Source organism: Mesocricetus auratus, unplaced genomic scaffold (assembly GCF_017639785.1).
Source record: "Mesocricetus auratus isolate SY011 unplaced genomic scaffold, BCM_Maur_2.0 Super-Scaffold_100007, whole genome shotgun sequence".
Lineage (NCBI taxonomy): Eukaryota > Metazoa > Chordata > Mammalia > Rodentia > Cricetidae > Mesocricetus > Mesocricetus auratus.
In genome coordinates this window covers 83,735,363-83,763,094 of record NW_024429191.1, presented here as the reverse complement: position 1 = coordinate 83,763,094, position 27,732 = coordinate 83,735,363, and the positions used below count along the sequence as shown (strand labels likewise).

Here is a 27,732-nt window from a genome sequence, read left to right as displayed (position 1 = left end):
AAGCCAAGCTGCCCTCCAGGGCCGTAAGGCATTCTTTCTCGCCCTATTGCAGGCCCAAGGGTGAGGCCACCGAGAGGAGAGATGGGCAAAGCTGGGTGTGGCTCTGGTATCAGGGCCTTACTCTGGACCAGACAGGAAACGGTGGATCAATGGGGTTTATATGGCTTCTGGGTCAGGGAGGGAGTTGAGGGGTTTCCACTCCAGAACAGCCAGCTCAAGATAGTGGAGTAGAACCTGAGGCCCAGGGTAGAGGGCTTGAGTGGGTAAGAAGGGCTCCAGCGTGGGCACAGAGTCACTCCAGAATGTCGAAGCCCTGTGCAGAAGCTGGCGACTATCTCTGTCTTCACGGCAGGCTCTCAGCATCGTAGTAATCTAGGAGTAGAACCCTCGGCTTGCTACCGTGTGGACCCCAGGGAGGAACACAGAATGGGACAAGGCAGTGGCTGCCAGGGGTCCCCATCCACAGGGCACATGGCCCTTCTGACATCTCAGTCTGTCCCAAGCTAGGCCCCACTGCCCACCCACCCAGCCCCTACCTGAAGCTGGGGGTACATCTGCACCAACAGTCCCTGTGGCGCTGGGGGGTGGGGGCGGGGGCACATCTCTCCTGAGATGGGAAAGAGAGAGGACCCTGTCAGACGCCCAGGGTGGCTTTTGAGCCTTTAATCCCCCTCCCCCCCCACAAGCCAGCTCTTACAACCTAGATCAGGGCTGGCCACGCCCAAACCCCTCCAATGTCACTTACACCTCCCTTTGCCTGGAGGCAGGGGGCTGGTGCTGAATCCTGGGTGTACCCTGCCAGGGAGGCTGGTGTGGGGGAACGGAGAAGAATGAGGCTGGCCAGAGTGTCATGGCGCCCAAGGAGGTCACAGGGCAAGGCACATAGTGGTGGTGGAACACCACAGGCTCTTCTTCTTGCGCCTCGGCCTCCATCGCTCCCTCCGCCTGCTCCTGCGGGCTGTCCGTGCAGACCTGGGGTGCGCGAAGTGAAGGGGGTGGCGGCACACGCTCCACCCTCCCTGCCCCCACCGCTCCGCCTCCGCCTCTGCCTCCTTCTTTACTACTTTCCGTAGCGTGCCGGCGACTGTTCGGGAGCTTTCGATGCGTGCAGGCAATGCCCACCCCATTACTCAGCATAGAGGAGAACTGAGCCTCTAAGAGGGGAAGCAGCTCATGTAAGAGCCTCAGGAGCTAACAAGAGGCGATGCCGGGCTTGACCGGGAAATCTCAGTGACTCCAGAGTGGGTACTGGAAGCCTGTAGATCTGTCTTTTCCTGTATCTTTCTGGGACCCTCAAGGAGGAGAGGTGCTCACCTCAGGGCCTCAGAGCATCTGGGAGTGTGAGGTAGCTGCCCTAACCCAGGATCTCCACCCCCAAACTCCCCAACTAGCCCCTCCTTGCACCCCTCCAGTCCTGCTGGAGCCCCCCTTTCTACTGGGTCATTCTTTCTCAGACCTCACACCCCTTATTCCCTCCACCCTGGGTCAAAACCCTACCTGGTTCTCAAGGGTCTGTCCTAAGGCCACCTGCAGTCCCCCAAGGACTCTCTCTCCCTCCCTCCCTCCGTCTCTCTCCCTCCGTCCCTCCCCAGGAATGTACACATACCACATTTCCACAAGGGCTTGTCACAGCCCACCTAGTCATTCATTCCCTTACCCATTCATTTGACAGATAGCAGTTGAGTCCCTAAAAAGAGTTCTGCATTAGGTTCCTGGGACCTGGGTTACACAGAGAAATGTGTAGCCTTGGAAGCAACATCTGGGTGGCAGTGGAGACCCGGTAACTCCCTTCCTATTAGAAGCTGACCCCACGCCTTAGCACACAGTAGGTGCCAAAGGCACTCAGTCAGACAGTGGCTAGCTTCCTGCTGCTACTCTATGCTGTCTTTTTTCTCCAGGTGGGGGCCCCCAGATAGAGCTCCACCCTGGGCCCCACCTTCACACACCTGTGGGCGGGGCCACTCTGGCGCTGCGCTCAGGGCTCCGGCCACCAGTCGACTCAGCAGCAGCTGATGCGTTTGCGCATTCTGCAGCATCATGAGCTCCAGCAGGTCTGCGAACAGGTTCCAACAGGCCCGCCCGGCCTGCACACAGTCCCGTCCCTCCCACCCTACAGCACTGATGTAGGACGTGCCCAGCTCAAGGAGGGGCCCCGAGTACGTGCGGCAGAGGGGAATCAGGAGAGCGACCCGGGAAAGTTACCTTCCTTGACGCGGCTAGGCTGCGGCAGAGGAGATGGGACAGTCCAAGGAAAAGGCTGCAAGATGGTCACCCAGGGCTGGGGACATGGGTGGGAGACTCAGCGAAAGCAGGCAGAAGAAGGGTGAGGCGTGCCAGGAGCCCCGCACTTCTCTCTGCGTCTCTGCACCTCACGGCCCCTCCTCCCAGGCCGGTGTCTCCCTCTTGTTTTGGGACCTCCCTTCTCACCGCCCCATATGTGGTCCAGAGTTTCCCTCCATCCCAGCTCAGCAGTCCCTGCCCCACATCCCATGCAAAAGTCTGGGCTCCTGGGCTCAGCCCCTACCGTCGGGGCGGCCGTCTGCGATGGGACGCCAGTCTGTGATGGGATGCCACTGCAGTTTCCACTCCCGAGAGAGGCCATGGCCTAGCAGCTCAGTTACCTTGGCAGCTCTGGGGACGCTGGGGAGGGCTCCTCCCAGGAGTACAGTGACCCGCCCATCGCAGGATGCCTGGTGCCTGGGAAACAGCTCAAGTCTCCGCCCCGGCCCTCCTCTTCCCCGGCCCTCCTCTTCGTCCCGGGTGTGGGGTATTTCCACCCTGGCCCACCTCCTCTTCCTGATTGTGGGAACTTTTGGGATTCTGAGGCTCAGGTCTCTCTTCTGGAGATGCACTTCAGGCCCCCGATGCTAACCCCGGGGAGACCCATGCTGGTTGAGTGAGAAGCTGGGGTGGCTTGGTTCCCTGCTTCCACAGGAATAGAAACTTTTATAGGCCCTGGCATGAGTGTGTGAGGCAGCTAAAGAGGGCAGAGGATCCACTCGGTCCCTCTGTCACTCAGGAGGAGGGAGTCCTAACGACCCAGGGGTTTCTGGAGGGGGACCCTCCAGACACTGAGCCAATTCATGCACTGGCTGTGGCTCTGGCCCTGAATGTCTGGGGCTCTTTATGTCTCCCCCGCTGATTCACTCAATTCTTCAAAAGCTGAACCGCTCGCTCACTGCGCCCTCAGCCGAGGGGAAGGTGGGCATTCAGTCCTCGAGTCCCCGGCACTGTCTTGTGTTTCCAAGACAGGAAGTTAGAGAAGCATCTATTGCTTAGGAACAGGTGAAGAGGGGAGATCTATTTCGGCAGCTGTGACATCCGAAGACAGGCCTCAGCAGCAGTTAAAACAATCCCGGCAGGAAGCTGGGATTAGCACCGGAGACTCACCCTTCCCCCACCCCCCACTCCTGTCCCCTCTCCACAGTCCTGGCGTGTAGAGCCAGGAGGAACATTCCCAGCTCCCCCTTTGTCCCTGTGTGTTGGTGATATTGTTAGTGGATTTATCAAGGACAGAGTCTCTGCCCTAGACAGCCACCTTCAATAAACCTTTTTTAAAGACAAAGCAGCTGGGCGGCGGTAGCAAACACCTTTAATGCCAACACTTCAGGAGACAGAGGCAGGCAGGTCCTAGTCCAGCCTGGTCTACGGAGTGAGTTCCAGGACAGCCAGGGAGACACAAAGGAACACTGTCTAGAAAAATCAAAAAAGCAAATAAATAAATAAATAATAGTAAAATTGTGAAAAAAGGAGATTCACACAATGTGGCCATATTAGGGCAAAGGGACCCAGTGGTAACCTCACCATCTAGTCCATCCACAGGGTCCTGGCATGAGAACAGCAAGAGGAAGTCACTGTCCCTGAAAACCAGCTAGAAGGGAAACCATTCCCACAGAGTTGCTACTGTTTACCCCATGGTGTAAAAGTGCCTGGGGGAAGAGAAGTGGGGTCTCAGGGTTGCTGTGATGAAACACCACAACCAAAGCAACCTGGGGAGGAGAGCTTTCTTTTGCTTACATTTCCATTTAACAGTCCATCCCTGAAGGAAGTCAGGACAGGACTCACGCAGGGCAGGAACCTGGAGGCAGGAGCTGATGCAGATGCCATGGAGGGTGCTGCTTACTGACTTGCTCCCCATGGCTTGCCCAATCTGCTTGCTTATAGAACCCAGGGATCTATGGTTTGGACCCTTCTCCATCAATCACTAATTTTAAAAATGCCCTACAGGTTTGCCTACAGACCTATGGAGGCATTTTCTTTTCTTTTCTTTTTTTTTTTTTTTTGGTTTTTCGAGACAGGGTTTCTCTGTAGCTTTGGAGACTGTCCTGGAACTCACTTTGTAGACCAGGCTGGCCTCGAACTCACAGAGATCCACCTGCCTCTGCCTCCCGAGTGCTGGGATTAAAGGCGTGCGCCACCAACACCGGGCGGGAGGCATTTTCTTAATTGAGGTCCCTTCCTCTGATGACTCCAGCTTGTGTCAAGTTGACATAAAGCTAGCCAGCATAATCGAGAAGTTCATTCATGGAGAGAAAACTGAACCAGAACTCAGCTGCCTGCCCCAACTCCCCCAGTTAGTCTCTGCTAGATGTTGTGTCGGATTTGACGATGTCCTCTCTATGGTTGTTGATTGTTCTTTGACTTGACAACCTCACCAGAGGGGATACTTTGCTCAGCCTGGGACTCTATTGGGAGCTCCAGCTGGTGCCTCTTGGGGCTTTCTCAATTTCTACTGGATGCTTGTCAGCCCCCAGCTCAATGATGCCTTTCCCTTTGGCTTGCTATATGCCTCACAAACTCATCCAAAACTCAGTGTGGCTATTGTAGGTCATCCTGAGGACCATAAAAAAGCCAGCAGGCACAAGTCAGACCCAATAAACCAATGGTTCTCAACCTTCCGAATGCTGCAACCCTTCAGCAGAGTTTCTCATGTCGTGGTGACCCCCAATCATACAATTATTTTCATTACTATTTCGACCCCTGTGACAGGGGTTGCAACCCACAGGTTGAGAATCACTGGGATAAAGATACAGAACACTGCCATCCCAAGATACAGAAAGTAGACATCATCGCGTGAGTAATGGGAGGCTATAGGCAGGTGCCAGCAGGAGAGAAGGGATGATGTGCACAGCCACGACTGGGAAGAACCATTTTGTTCCTCACATCTTTATACCAACCCCAATCTTACACACACACACACACACACACACACACACACACACACACACACACACGTCTCAGGTAACCCAGGCTGCCCTCAAATTCCAAATGTGCCCAAGGATACCCTTGAACGCCTGGTCCCCTGCCTGTGTTTCTTTTTTTTAAGATTTATTTATTTATTATATATACAGTGTTTTTCCTGCATGTGTGCTTGTACACCAGAAGAGGATGCCAGATCTCATTACAGATGGGAATTGAACTCAGAACCTCTGGAGAAGCAGCCAGTGCTCTTAACCTCTGAGCCATCCCTCCACCCCCCACCCCCCCACCCCCGGTGTTTCTTAGACATTATAGGTATGTCTCATCACACCGTGTTTATGAGTGTGAATGTTCTAGCAATCAATAGAATCATAACCAGTGCCACAATTCTACATAACAAAGCTTTTGTGTGCATGTAGCCTCAAAACAATACTGCAGCCAGCCAGTGGCAGTGCACGACTTTAATCCCGGCACACAGGAGGCAGAGGCATGGGATATCTGTGAGTTCCAGGACAGGCTCCAGAGCTACAGAGAAACCCTGTCTCAAAAAACCAACCCCCCCAAAAAAGCATAATAGTATTCACCCACAGCATGTCTCTATTGATGTAGAAAGATGTCAAAGAGAGTTGACTGAAAAAACCCAGTAGGATCTTATTGCATTTGTTTTTAATTTTATTGTGTATTGGTGTTTTGCCTACATGTGTATCTGTATACTACATGTGTGCCTAGTGCCCCTGGAGGACAGAAGGGGTATTGCACCCCCTGGATTAGAGTTACAGATGTTTGTGAGCAACCGTGTGGGTGTTGAGAATTGAAACCCTCTCTCTCTCTCTTTTTACATTTTTTATTTTACTTTATGTATATGATCAGTTTGCCTGTGTGTATGTCTGTACACCACTTGTGTGCTCCTGGAACTAGAGTTACAGACAGTTGTGAGCTGCCATATGGGTGCTGGGAATTGAACCTGGGTCCTCTATTACAGCAGCCAGTGTTCTGAACCTCTGAGCCATCTCTTCAGCCCCTTTTGTGTTTGTTTGTTTGTTTTTAAAGATTTATTTATTTATTATGTATACAGTGTTCTGCCTGCATGTATGCCTGCAGGCCAGAAAAGGGCACCAGATCTCTATACAGATGGTTGTGAACCACCATGTGGTTGCTGGGAATTGAACTCGGGACCTCTGGAAGAGCAGCCAAGTGCTCTTACCCTCTGAGCCATCTCTCCAGCCCTCATGTTTTTTTTTAAGGATTTCCTTTGGTGACCTGTGTGCTTGGATTCCTCGCTGCAGACTCCATCCCTGGTCAGTTCTTCCTGGAGATTAACATGAGTGAAAAGATCTTACTTTGTTTTTTAAATCACATGACCAGGACTAGGAAGTAGCTCCACTGGCTCCAAGAGGACCAGGGTTCAATTCTTGTTCCATTCAGGTACACAAATCACAGGCGTGTGCTTGTATATTTGTGGAGTGCTCATGCATGAGTGTTTTGCTTGCTTGTATATATGTGCACTGTGTGCACGTGACATCAGCTCCCCTGAAGCTGCACTTACGGATGGTAGTGAGTCTCGATAGGGATAGGTACAGAGAACCAAACTCACGTCTTCCTCGAGAACAAGTGCACTTAACCTCTCATCCGCCTCTCCAGCCCACCTTATTTTTTGAGACAGTCTCTCACTAAACTTGCTGCTCATCCTTTCAGCTAGACTGGCTGGTCATCGAGCCGCCTGGGATCCATCTGTTCCCACCCCCACCACCGAGAACAGCTCCCTGCTGAGCTGGGGATCTGAACTCAGGTCTTCATGCTTACACAGCCCACTTTCCCTTCTCATTGGTGATGGGGGCTCTTCTAAGAGAATTTGTCTTCTCTGTTGCCTTACTAAACCCATTTCTAGAAATAAGTAAGCACAGGAAAAGATTCATACCCACACTTATTTACCACAATGGTTTTTGTTGTTGTTGTTGTTGTTTCGAGACAGAGTTTCTCTATGTAGCCCTGGCTGTCCTGGAACTCAATGTGTAGAGCAGACTGGCTTCAAACTCACAGAGATCCGCCTGTCTCTGCCTCCCAAGTGCTGGGATCAAAGGCGTGTGCCACCACTGCCCTACTACAGTGTTATTTTTAATTGCTTATTTATTTTTTATACATAGGAGTGCTTTGTCTACATGTATGTCAGTGTGTCACATGTGGGCCTGATGCCTGCAGAGGCCAAAGGAGGTCACTGGGTCCCCTGGAACTGGAGTGACAGATGGCTGTGAGCCACCATGTGGGTTCTGGGAACCGCACTGGGTCATCTGCAAGAACAGTCAGTACTCTTCACCCACTGAGCCAGCTCTCTAGTCCCCGTGGTGCTACATTGAAAGAATTGAAAATTGAGCATCACTCCAGTCCAACAAAAATATTAATAATAATAATAAATTCCAGGCGGTGGTGGTGCACTCTGGGAGGCAGAGGCAGGGGGGATCTCTGAGTTTGAGGCCAGCTGCACAAAGAGACCCTGCCTCAGAAAACAAAACAAACAAACAAACAAACAGAACATGCATCTGGAAGGATGGACAGCTTCCTCCTGCTTTCATATGGAAAATGGACCAGAAAAGATCCTTTGTAGAAATTCCAGGGGCAGCATCCATGTCTACTTTAGCCGCAGGGAGGAAGAACCAGGGAGAGAGCCACAGACAGCGATGGGCCTTTTGGCGGGCTCAATTTCCAAAGAAGCAAGCAGCTGGAGTCTGAGGGGTGAAGGAAATTGAATGTTGGTCTGCAGAGTCCTGTGGTTGACAACGCATGGACAAGAAGGCATCTAGGAAACAAAGTACCAGCGAAGGAAGTTTGTCCCTGCGTACACGCTCTCACCATACTACTGCTACGAATTGCAGTCGTCCGTGAGTGGCTCGTGGGTGTGCTTTTGTTCATCCTGTAGCTGGTGGTACTTTTGGGAGGGGGGGAATGTAAGTATTGTGCTGACAGGACACCCTGGCATGGAAACTACTTTCCAGAGTCCCACCCACCGGTATTACAAAATGGAGTCTCAGACCCCCAAAGACCCAGGGAAGAAACTGAGTGGTCATGGCGTACTTGCTCACTGTGGGTCAGAGGGGGACTTCCTGGAAGGTGGCTCTGCTTTGCAGAATTCACTTGTCTGTGGGTGGCTGTAACTTGTAAATTAGCTCAAGGGAAAGAGGGTTTTGTCTTTGGTTCGCTCCTGTGATAGGATGGGGATGGAAGAGATGGACCCTCTGCTTGGTTTGGGGCCCATGATGACTTATACTGTAACTTGACTGGAATAAGAAATACTCAGGGCTGGAGAGATGGCTCAGAGGTTGAGAGCACTGGCTGCTCTTCCAGAGGATCCAGGTTCAATTCCCAGCAACCACATAGTAGCTCACAACTGTCTGTAACTCCAGTTCCAGTGGATCTGACACCCTCACATAGGTACATAAGCAGACAAAATACCAAACACATAAAATAATAAATAATGTTGTGAGGTAAATAAACAAATAAATAATGAATACTTTGGAGACCAGTACATCACAGCTCTGGGTTTGTTGTGAGGGCATCTCCAGAAAGGACTTGCTCATGAGGAGCCTGAACTCGTTCGTAGATGGACTCATTCTATGATGAATTCACAGTATGATGGTATTTGGGGTGGAGCTGGTAAGAAGCAGGGGAGTGGGCCTAGTTGGAGGAGGTGGTTACTGGGGATGTGTCCTTGGGGCTCTGTATGTGTCCCGTGTGCACACCCTTTCTTTGTGTCCTGGCCGCTGCGATGTGAGCTGCTCTGTCCCACTGTGCTCCCCCACCCTGAAGTATCTGAATGAAGTATTATGAAGCAGCATAATCTCTCCTCCTTAAGTTGTCCATGTCACATGTTTCCGTCCCAGTGACAGAAGGCTAACCAATGCGGTCTGTAGGCCCGGCACTCCTGCTTTCCTGTTTCCCTCTTCTCATCGCTCCTCTGTTTGGGATTCTTGTTCCCTCTTCCTACAGACAAGCTTCTTCTTTGGGATCTTTCGACTTACCCTGTCATTTCTCACAGACTTAAAGGCTCCTTTGGGTTTTCATAGTCTCAGAGAAAGGACATGTAGAAATAGGGATTGGCCAAGCAAAAGTGACATTGCCCTCCCCGTGGCAGACTAGAGTTGATGTCACAGCATCAGCAGATTATGTATGTGGAGGCGAAGGCAGTTGCCCAAAGGAGGGTAAAAGTCTCTCACTAAGAGAAGGAAGGTGGTTCCAGCCTGGGCTTCTGTCTCCTAATCTAATTAGCCCAAATGATACTTGACACAAAATAGAAAAGTTAGCTCCATCTCCTAGATGATTTACTGCAACAACATAGCCATGCTAAATCTACCAGCCTTTATACTTCAAATGTGACTGGTGCCCAGAGCTGTACCCTATACAACTCAAACAACTATCACAGCCTTGCCCCCTCATAATGGTGACCCCTTCCACTCCAATCCCTCTTTAGAGACCATTCCACCCCATAGACCTTTAGTAGAAAAGCAGAGACCAAAGGGGCGGGGCTGCAAGCAGAAGTGGCCAAAGACACCGTTATCAACTGTCTCAGTCACTGCCAATGACACCGTTATCAACTGTCTCAGTCACTGCCAATGACACCGTTATCAACTGTCTCAGTCAGTCACTGTTTTATTGCTGTGAAGAGACACCATGACCACGACAACTCTTACAAAAGAAAGCATTCAATTGGGGCTGGCTACAGTTTCAGAGGTTCAGTCCATTGTCGTCATGGTGGGGACCTTGGCTGCATGCTGGCAGACATGGTGCTGGAGAAGGAGCTGAGAGTTCTACATCCTGATCTGCAGGCAGCAGGAAGAGAGAGAATCTGGGCCAGGCATCAAAAATCACCCTAGTCAGCCGGGTGTAGTGGCACACGCCTTTAATCCCAGTACTCAGGAGGCAGAGGCAGGCGGATCTCTGTGAGTTCAAGGCCGGCCTGCTCTACAGAGAGTTCCAGGACAGCTGGGCCACACAAAGAAACCCTGTCTCAAAAAACCAAACCAAAAAAAAAGACCTCACCCCCAGTCACAAGGGCCACACCTCCTAACCCTTTAAACTAGTGTCACTCCCTGATGACCAATCGTTCAAACCTATGAGCCTATAGGGGCTGGTTCTTATCCAAACACCAAAGCCCATTATTGTCATGACAGGAAGCATGGCGGCTTGAAAACAGACACGGAGCGGTAGCTGAGAACTCTATCCTTGAAAAACCTCGGCATCAAAGCGCCGGGCACTGAACCGAACCGTCTGCCCAAGAACCGGGGCCAGACCACTGGCTGCAAATGCAAGAGGTGATTTATTGAGTACACAGGCGCCTGCGGATGCTACTGCAACTCGGGTGCAGAGCATACCGGGCTTTCAGGGAGTATAATATTTATAGAGTTTCAATGGTTACATAAGTAACAGGCATTTTATTGGCTCATCTTGGGGGCAGGGGTAGTTCCCACGGACTAAGTTTCCTGGTGTTATTTTATGAAAGACCCAGGCATACTTCAGCAATTATTATCCGGGTCCCATGACTACTATGGTGATCATAGACACAACTGGGGGCAAGGGTAGTTGCCAAGGACTAGGTGTCCTGGTATTGTCATATGAAAGTTCCCAGCACGCTTCAGCAATTATTATCTGGGTCCCATGATTGCTATAGTGATCAGACACAATTGGGGGCCAGGGTAGTTGCCAAGGACTAGGTTTTCTAGTATTGTCATATGAAAGTTCCCAGCACGCTTCAGCAATTATTATCCGGGTCCCATGACTGCTATAGTGATCACAGACATCCTGTTTTGAGGGTGAGACACCTGGTCTGGGTTTCTTTCATTAGGCAGCGGCCTGGCCTTGCTTTTCTTTTCCTAGGGGGTCCTGGGTAGGGGTCTTTCAATCCTGATCCCTGTGTAGGCAGAGTGAAAGACAGGGCCTGGCAAGAGTTTTTGAAGCCTCAAAGCCCACCCGCAGTGACACACGTCCTCCAACAAGGCCACACCTCCTAATCCTTTGAATCCTGTCAGACAGTTCCACTCCCTGGTGATAAGCATTTGAATACGGGAGCCTGTGGAGGCCATTCTTATTAAAACCACCATCCGTCATCTGTCAAGGGGATGGTGACCAGTGAATTGAAGCCACCACAGGGCAGGGAGTGAAGAGAGCGACCCTAAGGCGAGACTGGGGAGACCAGCTGTGGAGGGTCTGAGAAGACATTGTGCTCCCCCCACACGGTGAAGCAGCCCTGTGTGAGGAAGCCTACGTTCCATTGCGACACATCCCTGTAGGACTGCTCCTCAGAAACGCATCCCCCAGTCAGGGAGGGACCTGTAGAGGAAGCCAATGTGTGCAGAGGGGACCAGTGCGCACACCTGACTTAAAAACACTCAGTGTCGGTAACTTCCCACGGGCACTGTGGCAGCCACACATCGGAGTCCCAGGCTCTAACCATAGTCAGTCACCAAGGAGGGGCTGGGTGACATCTGGGCTCTGTCCACAGAGGCATCGGAAAGGAGCACAGGGTTCTCTAGGAGATGAGGGCAGATGCTGGCCAGGCCTCCCTGAGCCTACCGAAGCACACTCCACCCTTGAGCTCCATCTGCTGAGGACTAGAGCAGCTGCCTGTGACAGGAATGGACACAGCATGGCCAAGACAGGCTGTTCTAGAAGGTCTGAGAAGGGAGGAGGGGACAAAAATCCCCAGTTCTTGCAGGCTGGACATTGTGAGATGGGGTGATTCATAACAACTCCGCTAGGGGGCACCACAGCTACAGAGTGACCAGGGGAGCTAAGCCAATCTTATTTTTCCCAACCACAACCCCTCCCTAGGCTTGAAGGGACAGATGTCTTGCCAGCTGGGGGCTGGGGGAGGAGGCAGACAAATGCCTCTTGAGACCTCTGCGTGGTCCTGTTAAACAGTTGGGTGTGAATGTGCACACTCATATGTGTGCATCTGTGTGTGTGTGCAAAGTGATTTGTATGTATTGCTGAGAGCATGGACGTGAAGCATTTGTGTGTGAAGAGTTCACACGTGAGTGTGCACCAGACTGAGTGTGTGAGTGTGGCGTGTGAAGCAGCCTGTTCCCTGGGAGTGCTTCTAGAAGTGACTGTGAGGGAGACTGGGTATAAAAATGAACCTCGTTGTGCTTGCTAAGGTTGGGAGAGATCCTGGATGGGGGAGGTGTGTGTGTGTGTGTGTGTGTGTGTGTGTGTGTGTGTGTGTGTGTGTGTGTGAGTGAGTGTGAGAATGGTGTGTCTTGGTCTGCACTCCTGGGTCAGTATGGTCTCAGAACCTAGGCGCTTTCAGGGTGTGCCTGGAGCATGCCAAGAGGGAAGTATGACTGAGGCACCCGAGGCACCCACCTGAAGATTGGCCCGGTCCTCAGGTTTCACTCATGACCCTGTGACATCAGCGGCAGCAGCTGTCCTCGCCGGCCCGGCCCCCCAGCCAAGTCCCCCAGAGCTCCAGCCCCAGCCGAGGTGGGCACGGCACCCGGGGCTCGTCTGCCACCACCCCGCTCTGCCTCTGGCCAACAGTGAGTATTCTGCCAGCCCAGCCTGGTACCCCAAGGGGTGGGTCACCCCAAGAGACAGGTGACCCCGGCCTCAACCCTGGCATGGTTCTGAGGAAGTCACCACTCTGCTCTGGCACCGCTGACCTCTCGGCACTCAGCTCTGCTGTCTGTCCAGACCCCACTCTGCCTGTCTGTCCCGTCAACCCTCCTTGTGCCCCAACCCTCTCTGTCCCCAGACTTGTCATCTTGGTCCTGTTCTCTCTGCCCCTGCCTAGCTGTCCTTTCCTGAGCAAGGGTCTTCATTCTGGTCACAAAAAACATGTGTCAAGCTTAGCTCCAGACAGACATAGAGTGACCCAAAGGACAGGGTCCATCCAGGCTGCAGTTTCTTCAGGAAGGGGCATTAGGGAGAGCCAAAACAGAGAGTCGGCTTGGCCTGTTTGCTGAGGCTGGGAGAAGCAGGGTGGGGAGCGAGCGCGGCTGGGCCGGGTGGGGGTGGGGGTGGCGGCGGCGTCTTTGCTCTATTGAAAGAAGAATCCATGAGATGCCAGCGGAGGACACATCCCTGCTGCCACCAGTCTAGGCTCTGTCCACTGCCCCGCCCTCTCCAGCCCTCTCTGCCAGCCGCACGCCTCTCTCCCTGGCAGATTGGGGAGGGGGGCAAGAGGCGTATTCCCACATAGCCGAGGAGCAGCCCCACATAGTCTGAGAGGGGTGTGGGGTGTGGAGACAGAGAGCGCGCCTTGAGAGGAAAGATGGGGTCACAGCACTCCGGGAACTCTGGGGACGGAGAAAACCCTGAGGAGACTAAGGATACATGGCTTCCCAGGGTAGGTCAGGGAGCAGTGTCCATCAGATCGCAACCTCCTCTGCCCCCTTTACTAAGAATAGGGCCCCTAGGACACCAGGACAGGCAGAGGAGAGGTGTGACTAGGGTTGGGAGACACCGCTTGGAGAGGCCAGAGCTAGTTGGGTGTCCAGGTGCTGTTTACCAGAAGGGTCAACGGTTTACAAGTTATGAAGGCATCCCAGTCTTACAGGGCACACACCTGTAATCACAGCACTTGGAAAACTGAGGCAGGAGGATTACCACGAGTTCAGGGCCAGCCTGGGCCACATACGACTTCAGATGGGTAGAGACTGCGATTTCCAGGTCACAGCAGAGCAGGGCTGGGCTGTGTCCAAGGGTTCAGAGGCTCTTCTGCCAGGCAGCCCACCCCGCCACCAGGAGTCTTCTGCCTGTCCCCTCCACCCTCTCCTGAAGCTTGCCCATGAACAAGCCCCGCAACAGAGCCTGGGAAGCAGAGATGTGGGGAGACTTTGATGAGGTTTCTGCCCAGGAGCGGGTTGGAAAGTTTGGGGAGGGGGGAGAGGCTGGTCTTTGGGGAGGTGTCAAGAGCAATGTATGTCATCATCATGTGCCACTATAGCTATGGCTGTGTCAAGAGGACCCTAACTGTGGCAGAGGCTGGGTGACACGGTGTGTGGTGGGGTTGGGGACAGTGGTAGGTAGGCTGTTTCTTCTAGGACCCTCCAGATACTTCTGGGGTTGCCCCTAAGTCCCTGCCTATAGCAGGAGGCATCGCCCACTGTGGTAGTGATGGGGACAATGCTTCAGGACCTTTGAACCTGCCACGTCAGCAGGGCATCCAGGCAAAGGAAAGCCAGGCCTGAGTCCCCACGGTGTCTAGGTGGCAGAGAACAGAGCGCACAGGCCTTGCATCAGGTCGTCTCAGAAGCCTGCTTTCTTCCATAGCCCAGGTGCCCTCAAGGGATCGTATTCGGGGACTTAGGGAGTTAGGAGAAGATGGACAAGGAGCCTTTGGTGGCCCAGCCTGACTCCGCTTGTCATTTCTGGTTGGAAATATGTACTCTTGGGAACTCAGGACCTGGGGTCCAGTAACTTCTCTTGAGAGATTCTGTCCACTCCAGACCAGGACCTGACCCAGACACAGGCGGCACTGGATCTTCCATCTCCTAGCGAGATGCAGGAGCGGTCCTGATGAGGGCTCGGGGGCCTGGGAATTCTGGCGATCAGAATAGCAAGGAAGCATGGGTAGACAAGGAAGTGAGTGGATAGTGCCATCGAGGACAGCAGCGTTCAGAGAAGCCTCCAGGAAGAGGCAGAATGGAGGAGAGAGAAGGGGCGGGAGATCCCGGAGCAGCGAAGCAACTGCCCCATGAAGTGCGTGCAGAGAGCAGGCAGGAAACACGAGGGGCCAGAGGCAGATGTGCAGGGACAGCTTTGTACTTCACGGGTCGTACCGTTGGTTTTTCCAACGCCCTTTCGTCAGATATTTGGGCTCAGGAGTCACACTGCTTGCCCAGGGCAAGGTAAGGGGGTGGCCAGGGCTCAGTCCACAGTGGTCAAGGCCCCTGCTCTCTGGGGAGGAACTTGAGTGGGACTGAGTCAGGACAGAGCTTTTCTGGGACCGTGGAGACTATGAGTTGTCGAGTCAGGTTCTGGGGCTCTGGGTCCCGAGTCCCTCCGTGACAGGGTCTGGCTGTGGTTCCATCTGAAGGTTCTGGGGGGCCCAGGTTTCTTTCACCCCTATCAGCACTCCTGGCCTTGGTGTGTACACCCCGTTCTGCAGCGTCAGCAATGACTATTTTTATTCCCTGCTGCTTTTGGTTGGCACCCTGTGCTGAGGGTGGGGAGGGTAGCAGAGGAGTTGGGGGCTCCAGGAACCCTAAAGGCAGAGGGGTGGGAGGCAGATGAGGCAGTGTTCCTGTCTCGGGGCCCTAGAGTCCTGGCCTAGGAGGGAAGGGTGAGCTCCAGTAGTCACCAGACTCCGCTCAGGAGCACCCGATGGCTACTAGCAGGTTACCGCCCGTGGGTAGCAGTTTAGCCTGGTGGTTAGGATGAGCTGAGGGTCCAGCTGTCAATCTCAGTTACTATAGGATGAGCACCTGGTAGGTTGCTTACCCTTTTCATGCCTCATCTGTCAACAAGGCGATAACAACAAAGTCATAGAGGGGCTTCGGTGAGTTCATGGGCCCTGGAGTGCCCAGAGCAATGCCCTCCCATCAGTCCTTTGCAGTAAGGTCTACTGTTGACTCACGTCTTTGTTGAGATTGGCAGGTTTCAGTCGGTCTGACTGTGGAAAAAGGACCCCAAAGAGGAGAAGGGAGAAGACCTTCCTGACACAACTTCTAGGCAAAGTCCCCAAGAGCAGCAGGGGGAGGAGGAGGGGCTGGAGGCAGCACAGGCTGCCTGAGGACAGGTGACAGCTGCCAGAGCCAAGCCTGTGGGGCCTCCTTGACATCTCAGGTGCTGCTGGATGGCTGGTGGCCGCAGTCACTCCTTCCAGGGCCTCTGCAAGAAGGCCTGTCAGCCCGCCCTGCCCGTGCGATAGGGGCTGACAGGTGTAGAGCTAGGTTGGCCCTGGAATTCTCTGGATTTTTGGAGGGACAGAAGGGATATGGTGCAGTATAGAGAGGCTGAAGGAAGATACTAGAGGCAGGGAGCTCCTGAAAGGGATGACCCAGGAGGAGGAGCCACGGTGGTGGAGGCAGCACCTCACATAGGCATGTCCAGAGCAGGAAAGTGGCTCTCACATGACCACAGTGTGTGCAAACAGCAGTGTGTGTGTGTGGGGGGGAGGCCGGCATCGTATGCTTGGCATTGCTCCTTAGACCCATTCGAGGTCACAAGGCAGGAAGCCCCAGGCTTAGATAGAACAGATCAATCTCCCCACCCTCTGAGCAGCTGGGAGATGAGTCAGAGTTGAGTTGTGTGTGTGTGTGTGTGTGTGTGTGTGTGTGTGTGTGTGTGTGTGTGTGTGTGAATAGGCCATAGTGGGAACTGGGAAACGAGTCATAGAGTTGATCAGAGAGACAGAGAATGGAGAATAGATCATACAAATAGGTCATAGTGGAGGTTGTGTATATATGATAGTTAATTGGTGCCAGTAAAAATCAGAGTCAAATTTTGAGTTCAAAGTCAGCCCAAGCCACATGTAGATACCCTGTCTGAGAGAGAGAGAGAGAGAGAGAGAGAGAGAGAGAGAGAGAGAGAGAGAGAGAGAGAGAGAGAGAGAGAGAGAGGAGGAGGAGGAGGAGGAGGAGGAGGAGGAGGAAGAAGAAGAAGAAGAAGAAGAAGAAGAAGAAGAAGAAGAAGAAGAAGAAGAAGAAGAAGAAGAAGAAGAAGAAGAAGAAGAAAGAATCCAAGAAGTACTTTGCCAGACTGTTGATTTGTATGTTCCCAGGCCCTGAGCCCCAAACCCAAAGCCCCAAGAAGCAAGCAATCCTGTTAGGCCTGCCATGTATCTACGGTAGCCACGCCTTTCCAGGGACTTGGAGCAAGACCCCTAGCTTCCCTTGGAGAAACAGCCAGGCCAGTGTAGGGGGCCACTTGTGCTGTAGTCAGCCATGCCTAGGCCAGTGCCCCAAAGGTTTGTAGTGGGTGGGCAGGTGGGGTTGGCATGAAAGAAAGCTATGTTCAAATCCTTAGCTGGGCCAGCAAAGCTGAAGCACGGGAAACAGGGCCTGGCACGCTGCGGGTGAAGGGGTGAGTCTCTGCTGGTTTCTCATCAAAGCATCCGGGGGTCTGGGGGCGTGGCTGGTTGGTGCACTGGCATGCACCAGGCCCTAGTCCAGTGCCCGCAGCACATACACCAGGCTTAGTGCATGTCTGTAATCCTAGTACTTTTGAGGTGGAGGCAAGAGGATCGGAAGTTCAGGGTCATCATCGGCTACACAGCAAGTTCAAGGCCAGCCTAGGATACACGAGACCCTGCCTCAAAATAAGGAAAAAGAAAGAAATTGGGGGAGGGGGATGGAGGAGAAAGGATAGAAAGAGGGAGAGAGGAAGGGAGGCAGGGAGGGAGGGGGGGGGGAGGGAGTGCTGGTTTATAGCTCAGCCTGGGGTTGTAGCTCTATTGGTAGCATACTGGCCTAGCATGCATAAAGCTGCGGGTTCAATTCCCAGCATGCACTGAACTAGGCACAGTAACATAGGCCTGTAATCCTAGCACTTGGGAGGTGGAGGCAGGAGGATCAGGAGTTAAGGGTTACTCTTGAGTAGATAGGGAGTTCTAGCCTAGTCAGATACACAGGTGGGGGCCCCAAGACGTAGGGTCAGAAGAAACAACCCTCCAACTCCTGGGGTGTCTTTCTCATTTGGAGGACACCTGAATTCTATATCTTGATATACATTTTCTGTCTTAAAGGTTTAGGCTTGGGAGGGAAATCTTCTTTGGGGCCATGTTCCTAGGGATAAAAGAGCTGTGAGGAGATTGGAGAGGGGCTTCTGGTGTGTAAACTGAACACAGCCCATTTGTAGGTTCTTATTTCATTGGCCTAGAGTCAACAGGAATCACTCTAGGTAGAACAAAAGGCTCAAGCCCAGAGGCCTAAGGCTGGGGGGAGAACGACCCCACGTTTCTGGAGGGCCCTTAGAGCCGGGCAGGGTGCAGGATGACTGCAGAAGAGGCTTTGAATGTGGACAGACAGCCACCCTTCCCACACAGTCAGTGCAGAATAATGCGCCCATCACTGGCATTCGTGTCCCTTGGTTAGAGCCAGGGCACGCTGATCGGACAGGGAATCTGAAGAGAAGTTTATTCTAACCCTCTGTACCCCTTCACGAGCCTCTCTGTGACCCCAGCTGTTTTCCTGAATCCTGGGTGCCATCAATGTCCAGGGGTTCCCACTTTAGGCTCTTCCAGGCCACCCTCCAAGGCCTCTTGCAATAGAGTTTTCTCTAAGGATGTTGTTAGGCCAGGAGGGAAGGGCCACCTATAGTGACTTCTTCTGTGTTCTAGCTTGCCAAGCTCAGGGCCCCTTGGTCTCCCTCCTCTCCAGGCTAAGTGTTGGCAGAAGAGTAACATGGCCACCCCACTTCCCATCCCCTCACTCTTGGAGCTGGGCCATAGTGGGAACCAGGAAGTTTGAGGAACAGTCTATCCAGATGCCTGGTGTTGTCTTTGATCAGAATGGAAATTTGGTATGTGTGAGCCTCCACTGTAGGGGACCCTGGAAGCAGATCTCCAGGGGGCACTCTAGCACTCAGTAATGTCTGTTTGTCTGTCTGCCTGTGGCTTGTTTCTGAGACAGAGATTTACTCTGTAGCCTACCTAGGCTAGCCTAGAATTCACTATGTAGCCCAGAGTGACCTCAAACTCATAACGATCCTTCAGCCTCAGCTTTCTAATTACTTAGATTACAGATGTGAACCAAACTACCATACCCAACTTGCTTTAGATAATTTTGTTCATTATGTTATGTTCTTTCTTTCTTCTTTTTTTTTTTTTTTTTGAGACAGGGCTTCTCTGTATTGTTTTGGAGGCTGTCCTGGAAGTTGCTCTGTAGACCAGACTGGACTTGAACTCACAGAGATCCACCTGTCTCTGCCTCCCGAGTGCTGGGTTTTCATTGTGTTATTTCTTGAGTCTGAGTCTTACTTGTAGTCCTGGCTGTCCTAGAACTCCCCATGTAGACCAGGATGGCTCCCAAACCCACAAAGATCTATTTGCCTCTGCTTCCCAGGTGCTAGGATTGAAGGTATGTGCCACTACGCCTTGCTATTAAATTTATCATTATTGTGTGTGATGTGTATAGGCATGGTGTCATGTAACTACACCGTGCATGTGGGCACCAGAGTCTGTTCTCTCCTTATGCTGTATCCGTGGGTTCTGGGGACAGGGCTCAGACCATCAGGTTTGGGTAGCTAGCACTTTTACTCACTGAGCCCATCTAGCTCGTCCTGTAATTTTGTTTGTAAACAAACGGAACAGCCAGACAATGGCGGGTGATGAGCAGTCTTGTGAGAGATGGAGGGCTTGGCTAGTTGGTAAGAGGAGTGGCAGCTGGACCCTGAACAAGGCCAGTTAGCTTCCTGGCATCTTTGTACCCATAAGGTGTGCTCTAAAGGTAACAGGGAAAGGTGTGCAAGGCAGGTTATGACCCGCCATGGTCAGCCTTCCAGGACAATTTCTTTTTTTTTTAATTTTTTTAAAGATTTATTTATTTATTACATATACACCAGATTGAATTGTAGATGGTTGTCAGCCACCATGTGGTTGCTGGGAATTGAACTCAGGACCTCTGGAAGAGCAGTCAGTGCTCTTAACCTCTGAGCCATCTCTCCAGCCCCCTCAGGACAATTTCTTACAGAAGCTTTTATACCACAGAGTAGCAGGGGTGTGGCTGAGACCACCTGAGAAATTTCAGGCTGTGCAGCTGGATGACTTTCTGGATATTTGAAGACCCCCCCCCAAAAAAAAGAAAAAACAAGACATCACTTTTCTAAGACAGAAGGTTCTGGGCGTGTGCAGAAACATCTGGGTTTCAGAGACTATCTTGAGCTGTGTCACAAAAGACTGGAGACGTCTAGGTACAGAGAATGAGGCATGGGGCTGGTGAGCACAGTCTCCGTAAGGTGCCATACCTGCTTTTCTGTGATTGTCTTCAGTCTTTTGGTCAGTTCTGACTTTGGACATAGATGATCATGTCTTTTGTCAACAAGGACAAGTTTTATTTCTTCCTTCCCAATCATTGTGTCATTTATTTCCTTTTCTTGTCATATTGCAAAGGTAAAACTTTCCGTGTGCTGTTGAAAAGCAGTGAGCAGCCCCTTTTGCTTTGGTCATGACTTTTGGAATCGTCCGGTTTCTCCCCCTGAAGTCTGTGATAACTGCAGGGCTTTGTAAGCTATCTTCATCAACTTGAGGGAGGCCCCCTCCTTCCTAATTCGCTGAAGGCCTCACCATGAATCGGGGCTAGGGCTCATTTCATTTTGCTTTTAGCCTTTACCTTCATCCATTGATACGATCTGGTGGTTTTTCTTTTTCAGTCTATTGATATGAAGTTACATCATTTAGTTTTCAAGCTTGCCTTGCATATTTGAGATAAATCCCATGTTGGCTATGGTGCATAATTTTCTAATATACTGTTGGTATTGATCGGCTAATGTTTTTGACAAGGCATATGCAGACTGCAAAGGGAAGGGTCAGTCACCTAACTTATGGTCTGGGGAATTAGACCACAACTCTTAGGGCAAGATTCAAAGTGAGGGCGGATCCAACTGTGATGAATGGACGCCCTAAGTGGCCAGGCCAGGGAGAAAAGGCCTCTGTGGTCAGACTATATCTGGAGGTGGGTGCTCCAATCTGGCTGCCCCACAGGGAGAGACAATGCTGGGCTGGACCTGCTCCAGGAGGAGCTGCCTCACCCTCAGCGTCCTCACCCTCGGCTCCCTGCCTGCGGACAGCTGTCCTCAGCCTGGCTCACCATTCCTGATCTTTCCTCCCCCACCTCCATCCTGGTCAGCTCACGAATTCCAGGCCCCCAGGAAGGCCTGATTTACCCACTTCCTCCGCACAAACTTCCTTTTTGAAGGTGGTTTGGAAGGGACTTTGCACTTTCGAAATGGGCTCCAGCCCTGGCTCCCAGGAGTTGGCTTTAGCCTTGGCTTGGCCTCTGATTTATCACTCTCTAAAATTATCTTATTTGCTCCCCTATTTACTGCCTGCCTCCTCTCTCTGGAATGCAAGCTCTGTGAGGGCAGGGACTTTACCTCCTCTGCGCTCTGCCCTAGACCAAGATCAGAGTCAGGCACGTACCACAAATGCAGAACGTTTGTTGAATGAATGAATGAATTTGTGGACTAGGAAGTTGTATTTCCTCTCGAGTCTTAGTTCCTTGTTGTGGAATAAGGGGGTGAACAATGCTCTCTCAGTTCTTTGAAACACTGACATTGTCGAATGCACTGGGAAGAGGTTGTCCTGAGAACCCAAGTCTTATCTCAGGGACAGCCTGGGACAGAGTTGGGCGGGAAGGTGCTGTCATGTTACCATGTTCACGCTTCACTGTCTCCCAAGGAACCACATGGAGATCTATCAGTCCCTGGTGTCACGGAGTTCTGTTGCTGCTTTCTCTCTGCCAGGAACATGTGTACATGGCAGCTGTCTTTCATCCTGCCACCAGTGCCACTCAAGACCGAACAACATTCCCCATCTGTGTAGATGCATGGGGAGGGTAATGGACAATGCTGGATGCTAGTGACTCCATCTGACCTCTCACTGGGAGGGACTCTGTAAGGCTGCAAGATGAAGTCTAGTCCCCTCATGCCTGGTGGCAAGCCTGAGCCTTATCCCACCTCTCTCCGCCCCATTCCCTGAATGGCTTCTGTGATCCATACAGGCTCCCAGTGTCTGCCCTGGCTGCCCCTGGCACTGAGAAGTCCTCCGCTCTGTCTTCTTGTGCTCCTAAGTTACTCATCCACTGAGACACAGCTTTAAGAAGTCAACTTTTGCCCGGCGTTGGTGGCGCACGCCTTTAATCCCAGCACTCAGGAGGCAGAGGCAGGTGGATCTCTGTGAGTTCGAGGCCAGCCTGGTCTACAGAGGGAGTTCCAAGACAGCCTTCAAAACAATACAGAGAAACCCTGTCTCGAAAAACCAAAAAAAAAAAAAAAAAAAAAAAAAGAAGTCAGCTTTCTTCCTCTTACTTGGAAGTAGCTGCTTCCCCACCTGAACTCCCCCAAGCTCTATATCATCTTGTCACAGCCACGTGTGCTCTGGTCCTCTTTCCCCAGACCGTCAGAGTCTAACTGTGGATCACTGAGTCCTACTCATGGTCAACTCAGCTTCTGAGATGTGAGCAGATGGGTAGAGGAATGGACAAATGGACAGACAGGCAGACAGATGGATAGATGGATGGATGGATGGGTGTATAGAAAAGTCCATGAGATCCCTAGAAGGTCTATATCCAAGGCCTTATCCATCCATCCATCCATCCATCCATCCATCCATCCATCCATTCAATATGCCCTTTGTTGGTATTTTTGTTTTAAAATAGGGTCTCACTATGTAGCCCTAGTTGGCCTAAAACTCACTATGTAGACCAGGCTGACCTCAAACTCACAGAGATCTGACTGTGTCACCTCTCAAGTGTGGGGATTAAAGGCATGTGCCACCATGCCTGGCCACAAACACTAAATATCTACTTCATGCCGGCTGCTGGGACTAGCCATGGTGACGTAGACAGACACAGTCCTGCCTGTGTTGGCATTTCCACTTGTGGAGGACACACAAACAAATGAGGCAGGCATTTACAACTTAAGGAAAATAATATCCGGGAAAATACAGGGGAGTTTGCTAGGAAAAATAGGAAGAAAAAGTCACTTGAACTAGAGACAGAAGAGAACTGGCGTGGGACGAGAAAGGGAGGTCTGCGGGTTCCAGAGAGGGGGATGGGCAACACCTCAAAGGCAGGGACAAAGCCAGTGGCCAAATAAGTCTACAGGACTGGAACAGAGAGACCCAGGAGACAAAAGTGGGCAGGGAGGCAGGGGCCAGAGCACCGGGACCTGGGAAGCCACCAAACAGGACACAGCTTTGTTCTAATACCAGTGGCTTCATTGCAGAACTGATTTGGAGGAGAAGTGGCAAAATGTAGCAGGAGGCAGGCTACCCCTGAAAAGGTGGGTTCCATGCCTGATGGAAGAGATTAGCAGGGCTTTGGACGTAGTGACAGAAAAGGAGAATTCAGGACACATGTTCATGACTGATCTGAGAAACGGAGTGGTGGCATTTCCTGGCATGAGGAAGAGTGTATGGAACCATGGAGGTTGGGGGCGCCTCTTAGCACCACGGAGCTTTCCAGAGGGCAGTTGCTATGCCTGCGTAGAGTTCAAAGAAAAAGTCATTTTATTCCTATGGTGCATTCTGTCATCATAGCCACGTGAAGGCTGGGCCGTATGTGACTTGAGAGACTGAGCACAGAAAGGGCCACACAACAGACATGTCAAGGAGCAGCCAGTGAGTAAGAGAAACCACCAGTGTGAGCCTGTGGAGGCAGAAAGAGTAGAGTATTCCGGAGAGGGGCTGTGGCCAACTGGGTTGACTGCTCCTGAGAGGTCAAGGGAGGCGAGGAGAGAAACGTGGACTTGGCAGCAGGGAGAGTGTTAGTGATTTGACAAAAGCAGTTCCGGTTGAGTGGAGCAACAGCAGCCAGGTTGGAATGGGTTGAGGAGGGAGCGAAAGGTAAGGAGGCAGAGACAGCTGGTGTAGCTACTTTCCAAGACGGAAGACGGGGGAGGTGTGAGGTGTGGTGGCTGAGGTGTGGTGGCTGTCGTTAGTTTCAATGTGGAAGACAGACATTCAAGAGCGGTAGACAGAAAAGAGCTGAAGAGAGGAAGAACAGTGCCCAGGTGCTGAGTGTAAGTGGAAGGCCCAGCCTATGGTGGCGATTATTATTGTTGTTGTTGTTTGGTTGGTTGGTTTGGGTTTTCAAGACAGAATTTCTCTGTGTAGACCAGGCTGGCCATGAACTCAGAGATCCGCCTGCCTCTGCCTCTTGGGTGCTGGGATTAAAGGTGTGCACCACCATGCCTGGGCAGATTATTATTATTCTAACAGACCAGGAGGGGGAAGAAGAGGCGGGGCCATGGGAGGGGAATGTGAGAGGGAGAGCATGGACTTTGAAGCCTTAGGAGACGATGGGAAGCGTGGGAGAGGTGCAGGGGTGGAGAGGTGGATTAGTTAAGGGCATTCCGCACCAACTTGAGAACAGACCTGTGTTCAATCCCAGATCTTACTCAAAACAAAACAAATAAAAAATGACAAAGCTGAGTATGACAGGATATGCTTGTAACCCCAACCCCAAGGAAGTAGAAATCTTTGAAATCAGTTGACATAGTTTGATCATTGAGCCCCAGGTTAAGGATGAACCCTCTCTCAAACAACCAAACAAAGTGGAGTCAGAGAGGGTGGCACGGGGCTTCTTTTTGTGGGGCGGGTGGTTTTTGAGACAGAGTTTCTCTGTGTAGACCTGTGTCCTAAAACTTGTTTTTATGGACCAGGCTGATCTTTAACTCACAACGACCCACCAGCCTGTGCCTCCTGAGTTCTGGGATTAAAGGCATGCGCCATCACTCACGGCCAGGCGTGTGGTTTTTAAACACAATTTATATGTTTATTAACTTTTATTTTATGACTGTTTTGGCTGCATGTATGTTTGTTTGGCATGTGTGTGGCTGCTCACTGTAGAGGTGATGGGGAGTTACAGGCAGCTGTGGGCCACTGTGTGGATCCTGGGAATGCAGATAATTCCCCACACACAGCAAAATTTCCTAATGTGAAATGGCTTCAGGGTCGGTGAAAGGATGGAGGCCTGGGGAGTGATTTTTAAAGGGAGAAGTACATGTGTGTTCCCAGGGAGAGGAGGGGATGCTTCTAGAGCAGAGGCCGGAAGTGGGCTAGTGGGGTAGACCACACCGTTTCTGATACGTGGGAGCAGGGCAGGATGCTCAGGGTGTGGCTGAGAAGAAACACTGGACTGTCCCTGGGCTCCTGTGATTCAGGTGAGGTCAGTTTCCTCGAGGGCTGGTCCAGAGCCAGGCTGTGACACTGGGTTATTGTGGTCCCTCTGGGCTCCAGTGAAGGAGGGAGGGCAGCACCAGGATTGGAGTATTGGGGCCAAGATGATTTAAGACTGGGTGTGTCCCTCCTAGGCCATCCAGCAGGCCATCATCATCATATGACAAGATGGGAGCATGTGTGCAGGGTCAGGGTAAGGTACGGGACAGGCTGAGTGTGTCCCTGAAGGGCTTCAGCTGAGACCCGGGTGTGGGCATATGCACTTACACACACCGGGGCCACTGACCAGCTGAGACACAGGAACCAGCAGAGTCATCCCCCAGAAACATGACTCCCTGGAGCTGGGCAAGGGGTGTGGCCATCTCTGCCCCATGGCTCTCCCTTTCCCTGTCATCTGCTCCGTCTGCTGACCAAGCCTGTGAAGTATGTACAATAACCGGCTGTGCCAGGGTCTTCCGTGAGAGAGCTGCACTTGATGTCGCTCTGGGGAGTCTGACAGAGTCCCTGTATTAGGGTAGAGGCTCTGGGATCCATCCATCTGTGTGAGTGTGAGTGTGTGAGAGTGTGTGTATGAGAGAGAGAGTGTGTGTTCTCTGTGTATGTGTATGTATATCTGAGTGTTCTGTGTGTGAGAGAGAGAGAGTGCGTGTGTTCTGTGTGTATGTATGTTAGATCCAAACTCAGATCCTTTTATGTGCTTACCCATTGAACCATCTCTCCAGCCCCATATTGACCTTTCAGTGGTCGTGAGTGGCGTTCTTTCTGTTTGCTGAAGGAAACATTCCCCTATGTCCATTCCCCAACCACTAACCCAGCATAGCTCTTCCATGGGGAACAGGCTGGGTGAATGGGACCAGGAGCCAGAAAAGGCCAAGGGACTAGCTCAAGAGATGGTCCACATACCGCCCGTAAAACCCAAGGCTCGGGTGTGCCTTCTTTCCCGTACCCAGTTCCCACGAGACCATCAACCAAAAACTGTTCCTGGGGCTCTAACCCTGCCCTACTGGAACTCCTTACTCCCATCGCCTTTCCTGGTCATCCATGTTAGCGTTCCCTGGTCTCCTGACACCACCGGCCTCCCACCGTTTACATCTGCATGTTCCACTCCATCTGCCCAGAGGTTTGGATTCCACAGAGCCATGGAAGGAAGCTGTTGAGAGCTTCTGCAGCCTGGGCCCCTTCTGTGTTCCCTCTCCCAGCCTACTGCCAAGTACCTTAAAAACCCAGAAAAGAAATCTCATGTCCCCACATCCTTCTGTCCCTTCTCTCCAGGCAGAGATGTCAAATACAGACAGGGCCCACGTTCTTCCGAGCTTGTCCCTTACAGACATCATCAATACAGCCATTCTTTTGTACTGAGTCTTGCTGAGATCTCAATGGTTTCTACCCACATCCCCTGCTCGCCAGTATCAGCCCATCCACGTGACTGCTACCTCCAAGGTGAAATTCATTTTCTAGACGTGCTGCAGGGTAGTCCTACCAGACCTCATCCTGGTCTACCTGGAGATCATGTGGATGCCACCAGTATAGGTTCTCTCTCTGTATTCCCATAGGCTGAAGCCACACAGTTCCTGGAGTTTGAACTGGAGACAGCTCAGGACACTGGGACACTGGCCCTAAGTTCTCAAGGCTGAAGATGATCTAGTTTGTTTTCTGTTGATCCTGAAGGTGGCACAACCCATTGCAGAGAAGAGTGCACTGTGGGGCCTGGGCTGGGGGATGCTTCCTACCCGGTGCCTGTGCAGCAGCGCACCCAGGTCTTGCAGGCACATCTCCCAGCCAACAAGACCTGTACACCCACCTCCCTGGCCCAACCTCTGGGCAAGCAGGAAGTGAGGAGTACGCAGGACGGAGGACCCAAGGCATTGGTGACCACCAGGACGCCAGGACTAAGGGACTATAGCGGCCCCACTGCCTACCACCCTTCTGGTCCCTGAGCCCAGGATGCAAGGATGGCCAGCTCATCTCTGCCCACCTTGGTGCCCCCCGGCCCCCATTGCCTGCGCCCCTTCACCCCAGAGTCCCTGGCAGCCATAGAGCAGCGGGCAGCAGAGGAGGAGGCCCGGCTGCAGCGGAATAAGCAAATGGAGATTGAGGAGCCTGAGCGGAAGCCACGTAGTGACCTGGAAGCTGGCAAGAACCTGCCACTCATCTACGGGGACCCCCCCGCCGGAAGTCATCGGCATCCCCCTGGAGGACCTGGACCCTTACTACAGTGACAAGAAGGTCTGAGTGTGGCAGGGCTCCCTCTCTCTGTGCCTCCTGTCCATCTGTCCATCCTTTGGACTCACAGTTTCTCTCCCTGCCGTAGACCTTCATCGTGCTCAACAAAGGCAAGGCCATCTTCCGCTTCTCTGCCACACCCGCCCTCTACATGCTGAGCCCTTTCAGCATCGTCAGGCGTGTGGCTATCAAGGTGCTCATCCACGCATATCCTGCCCAAGGGGGAGAGGTGGGGAGGGGAGGGGAGGGGGTGGGCAGGAGACCTCTGGTGTGTCCTCTTCCCAGCTGCTGCCTCTCGTTCCTTGACCCACCCCACGCTCTTCAGCATGTTCATCATGGTCACCATCTTGACCAACTGTGTGTTCATGACCATGAGCAACCCGCCTTCTTGGTCCAAGGACGTGGAGTAAGTCCCCCTCCCCAAATTCCCTATCGCAGGTCCGTACCCCGAGTGCTCAGAGTGACACTGCTCCTGTCTTTCA

General features: G+C 52.3%; 2 protein-coding genes and 1 pseudogene across 2 annotated transcripts in view; 2 read left to right on the top strand and 1 right to left on the bottom strand.

Annotated features, from left to right (window-relative positions):
* Positions 1-141: 141 nt before the first annotated feature.
* Positions 142-2,673, bottom strand: Prr29 (proline rich 29). Its single transcript, XM_005070010.4, has 6 exons — positions 2,525-2,673; positions 2,203-2,278; positions 1,947-2,053; positions 746-972; positions 537-607; positions 142-372 (listed from the first exon to the last, which is right to left on the bottom strand). The coding sequence occupies exons 1-6, from the start codon at positions 2,600-2,602 to the stop codon at positions 344-346; spliced, it is 588 nt and encodes a 195-aa protein (XP_005070067.1). The 5' UTR covers positions 2,603-2,673; the 3' UTR covers positions 142-343.
* Positions 2,674-12,058: 9,385 nt separating this feature from the next.
* On the top strand, positions 12,059-27,556 carry LOC121141228 (annotated as a pseudogene).
* Scn4a (sodium voltage-gated channel alpha subunit 4) overlaps positions 27,522-27,732 on the top strand; it is a 32,125-nt gene continuing 31,914 nt past the window's right edge. The window contains exon 1 of the mRNA XM_005070011.4: positions 27,522-27,656. Within this exon, the coding sequence (XP_005070068.2) occupies positions 27,577-27,656 (80 nt within the window). The 5' untranslated portion in view covers positions 27,522-27,576. The remainder of the gene's footprint in view (positions 27,657-27,732) is intronic.

Excerpts from the sequence above, each read along its gene's own strand:
- Prr29 (XM_005070010.4), bottom strand. The coding sequence starts at position 2,602 with ATGGCCTCTCTCGGGAGTGGAAACTGCAGTGGCATCCCATCACAGACT. Across the intron at positions 2,279-2,524 it reads CGCAGACGGCCGCCCCGACG|CCCTGGGTGACCATCTTGCA; the intron begins GTAGGGGCTGAG and ends CCATGTCCCCAG. Across the intron at positions 973-1,946 it reads CAGAGTGGCCCCGCCCACAG|GTCTGCACGGACAGCCCGCA; the intron begins GTGTGTGAAGGT and ends CGCGCACCCCAG.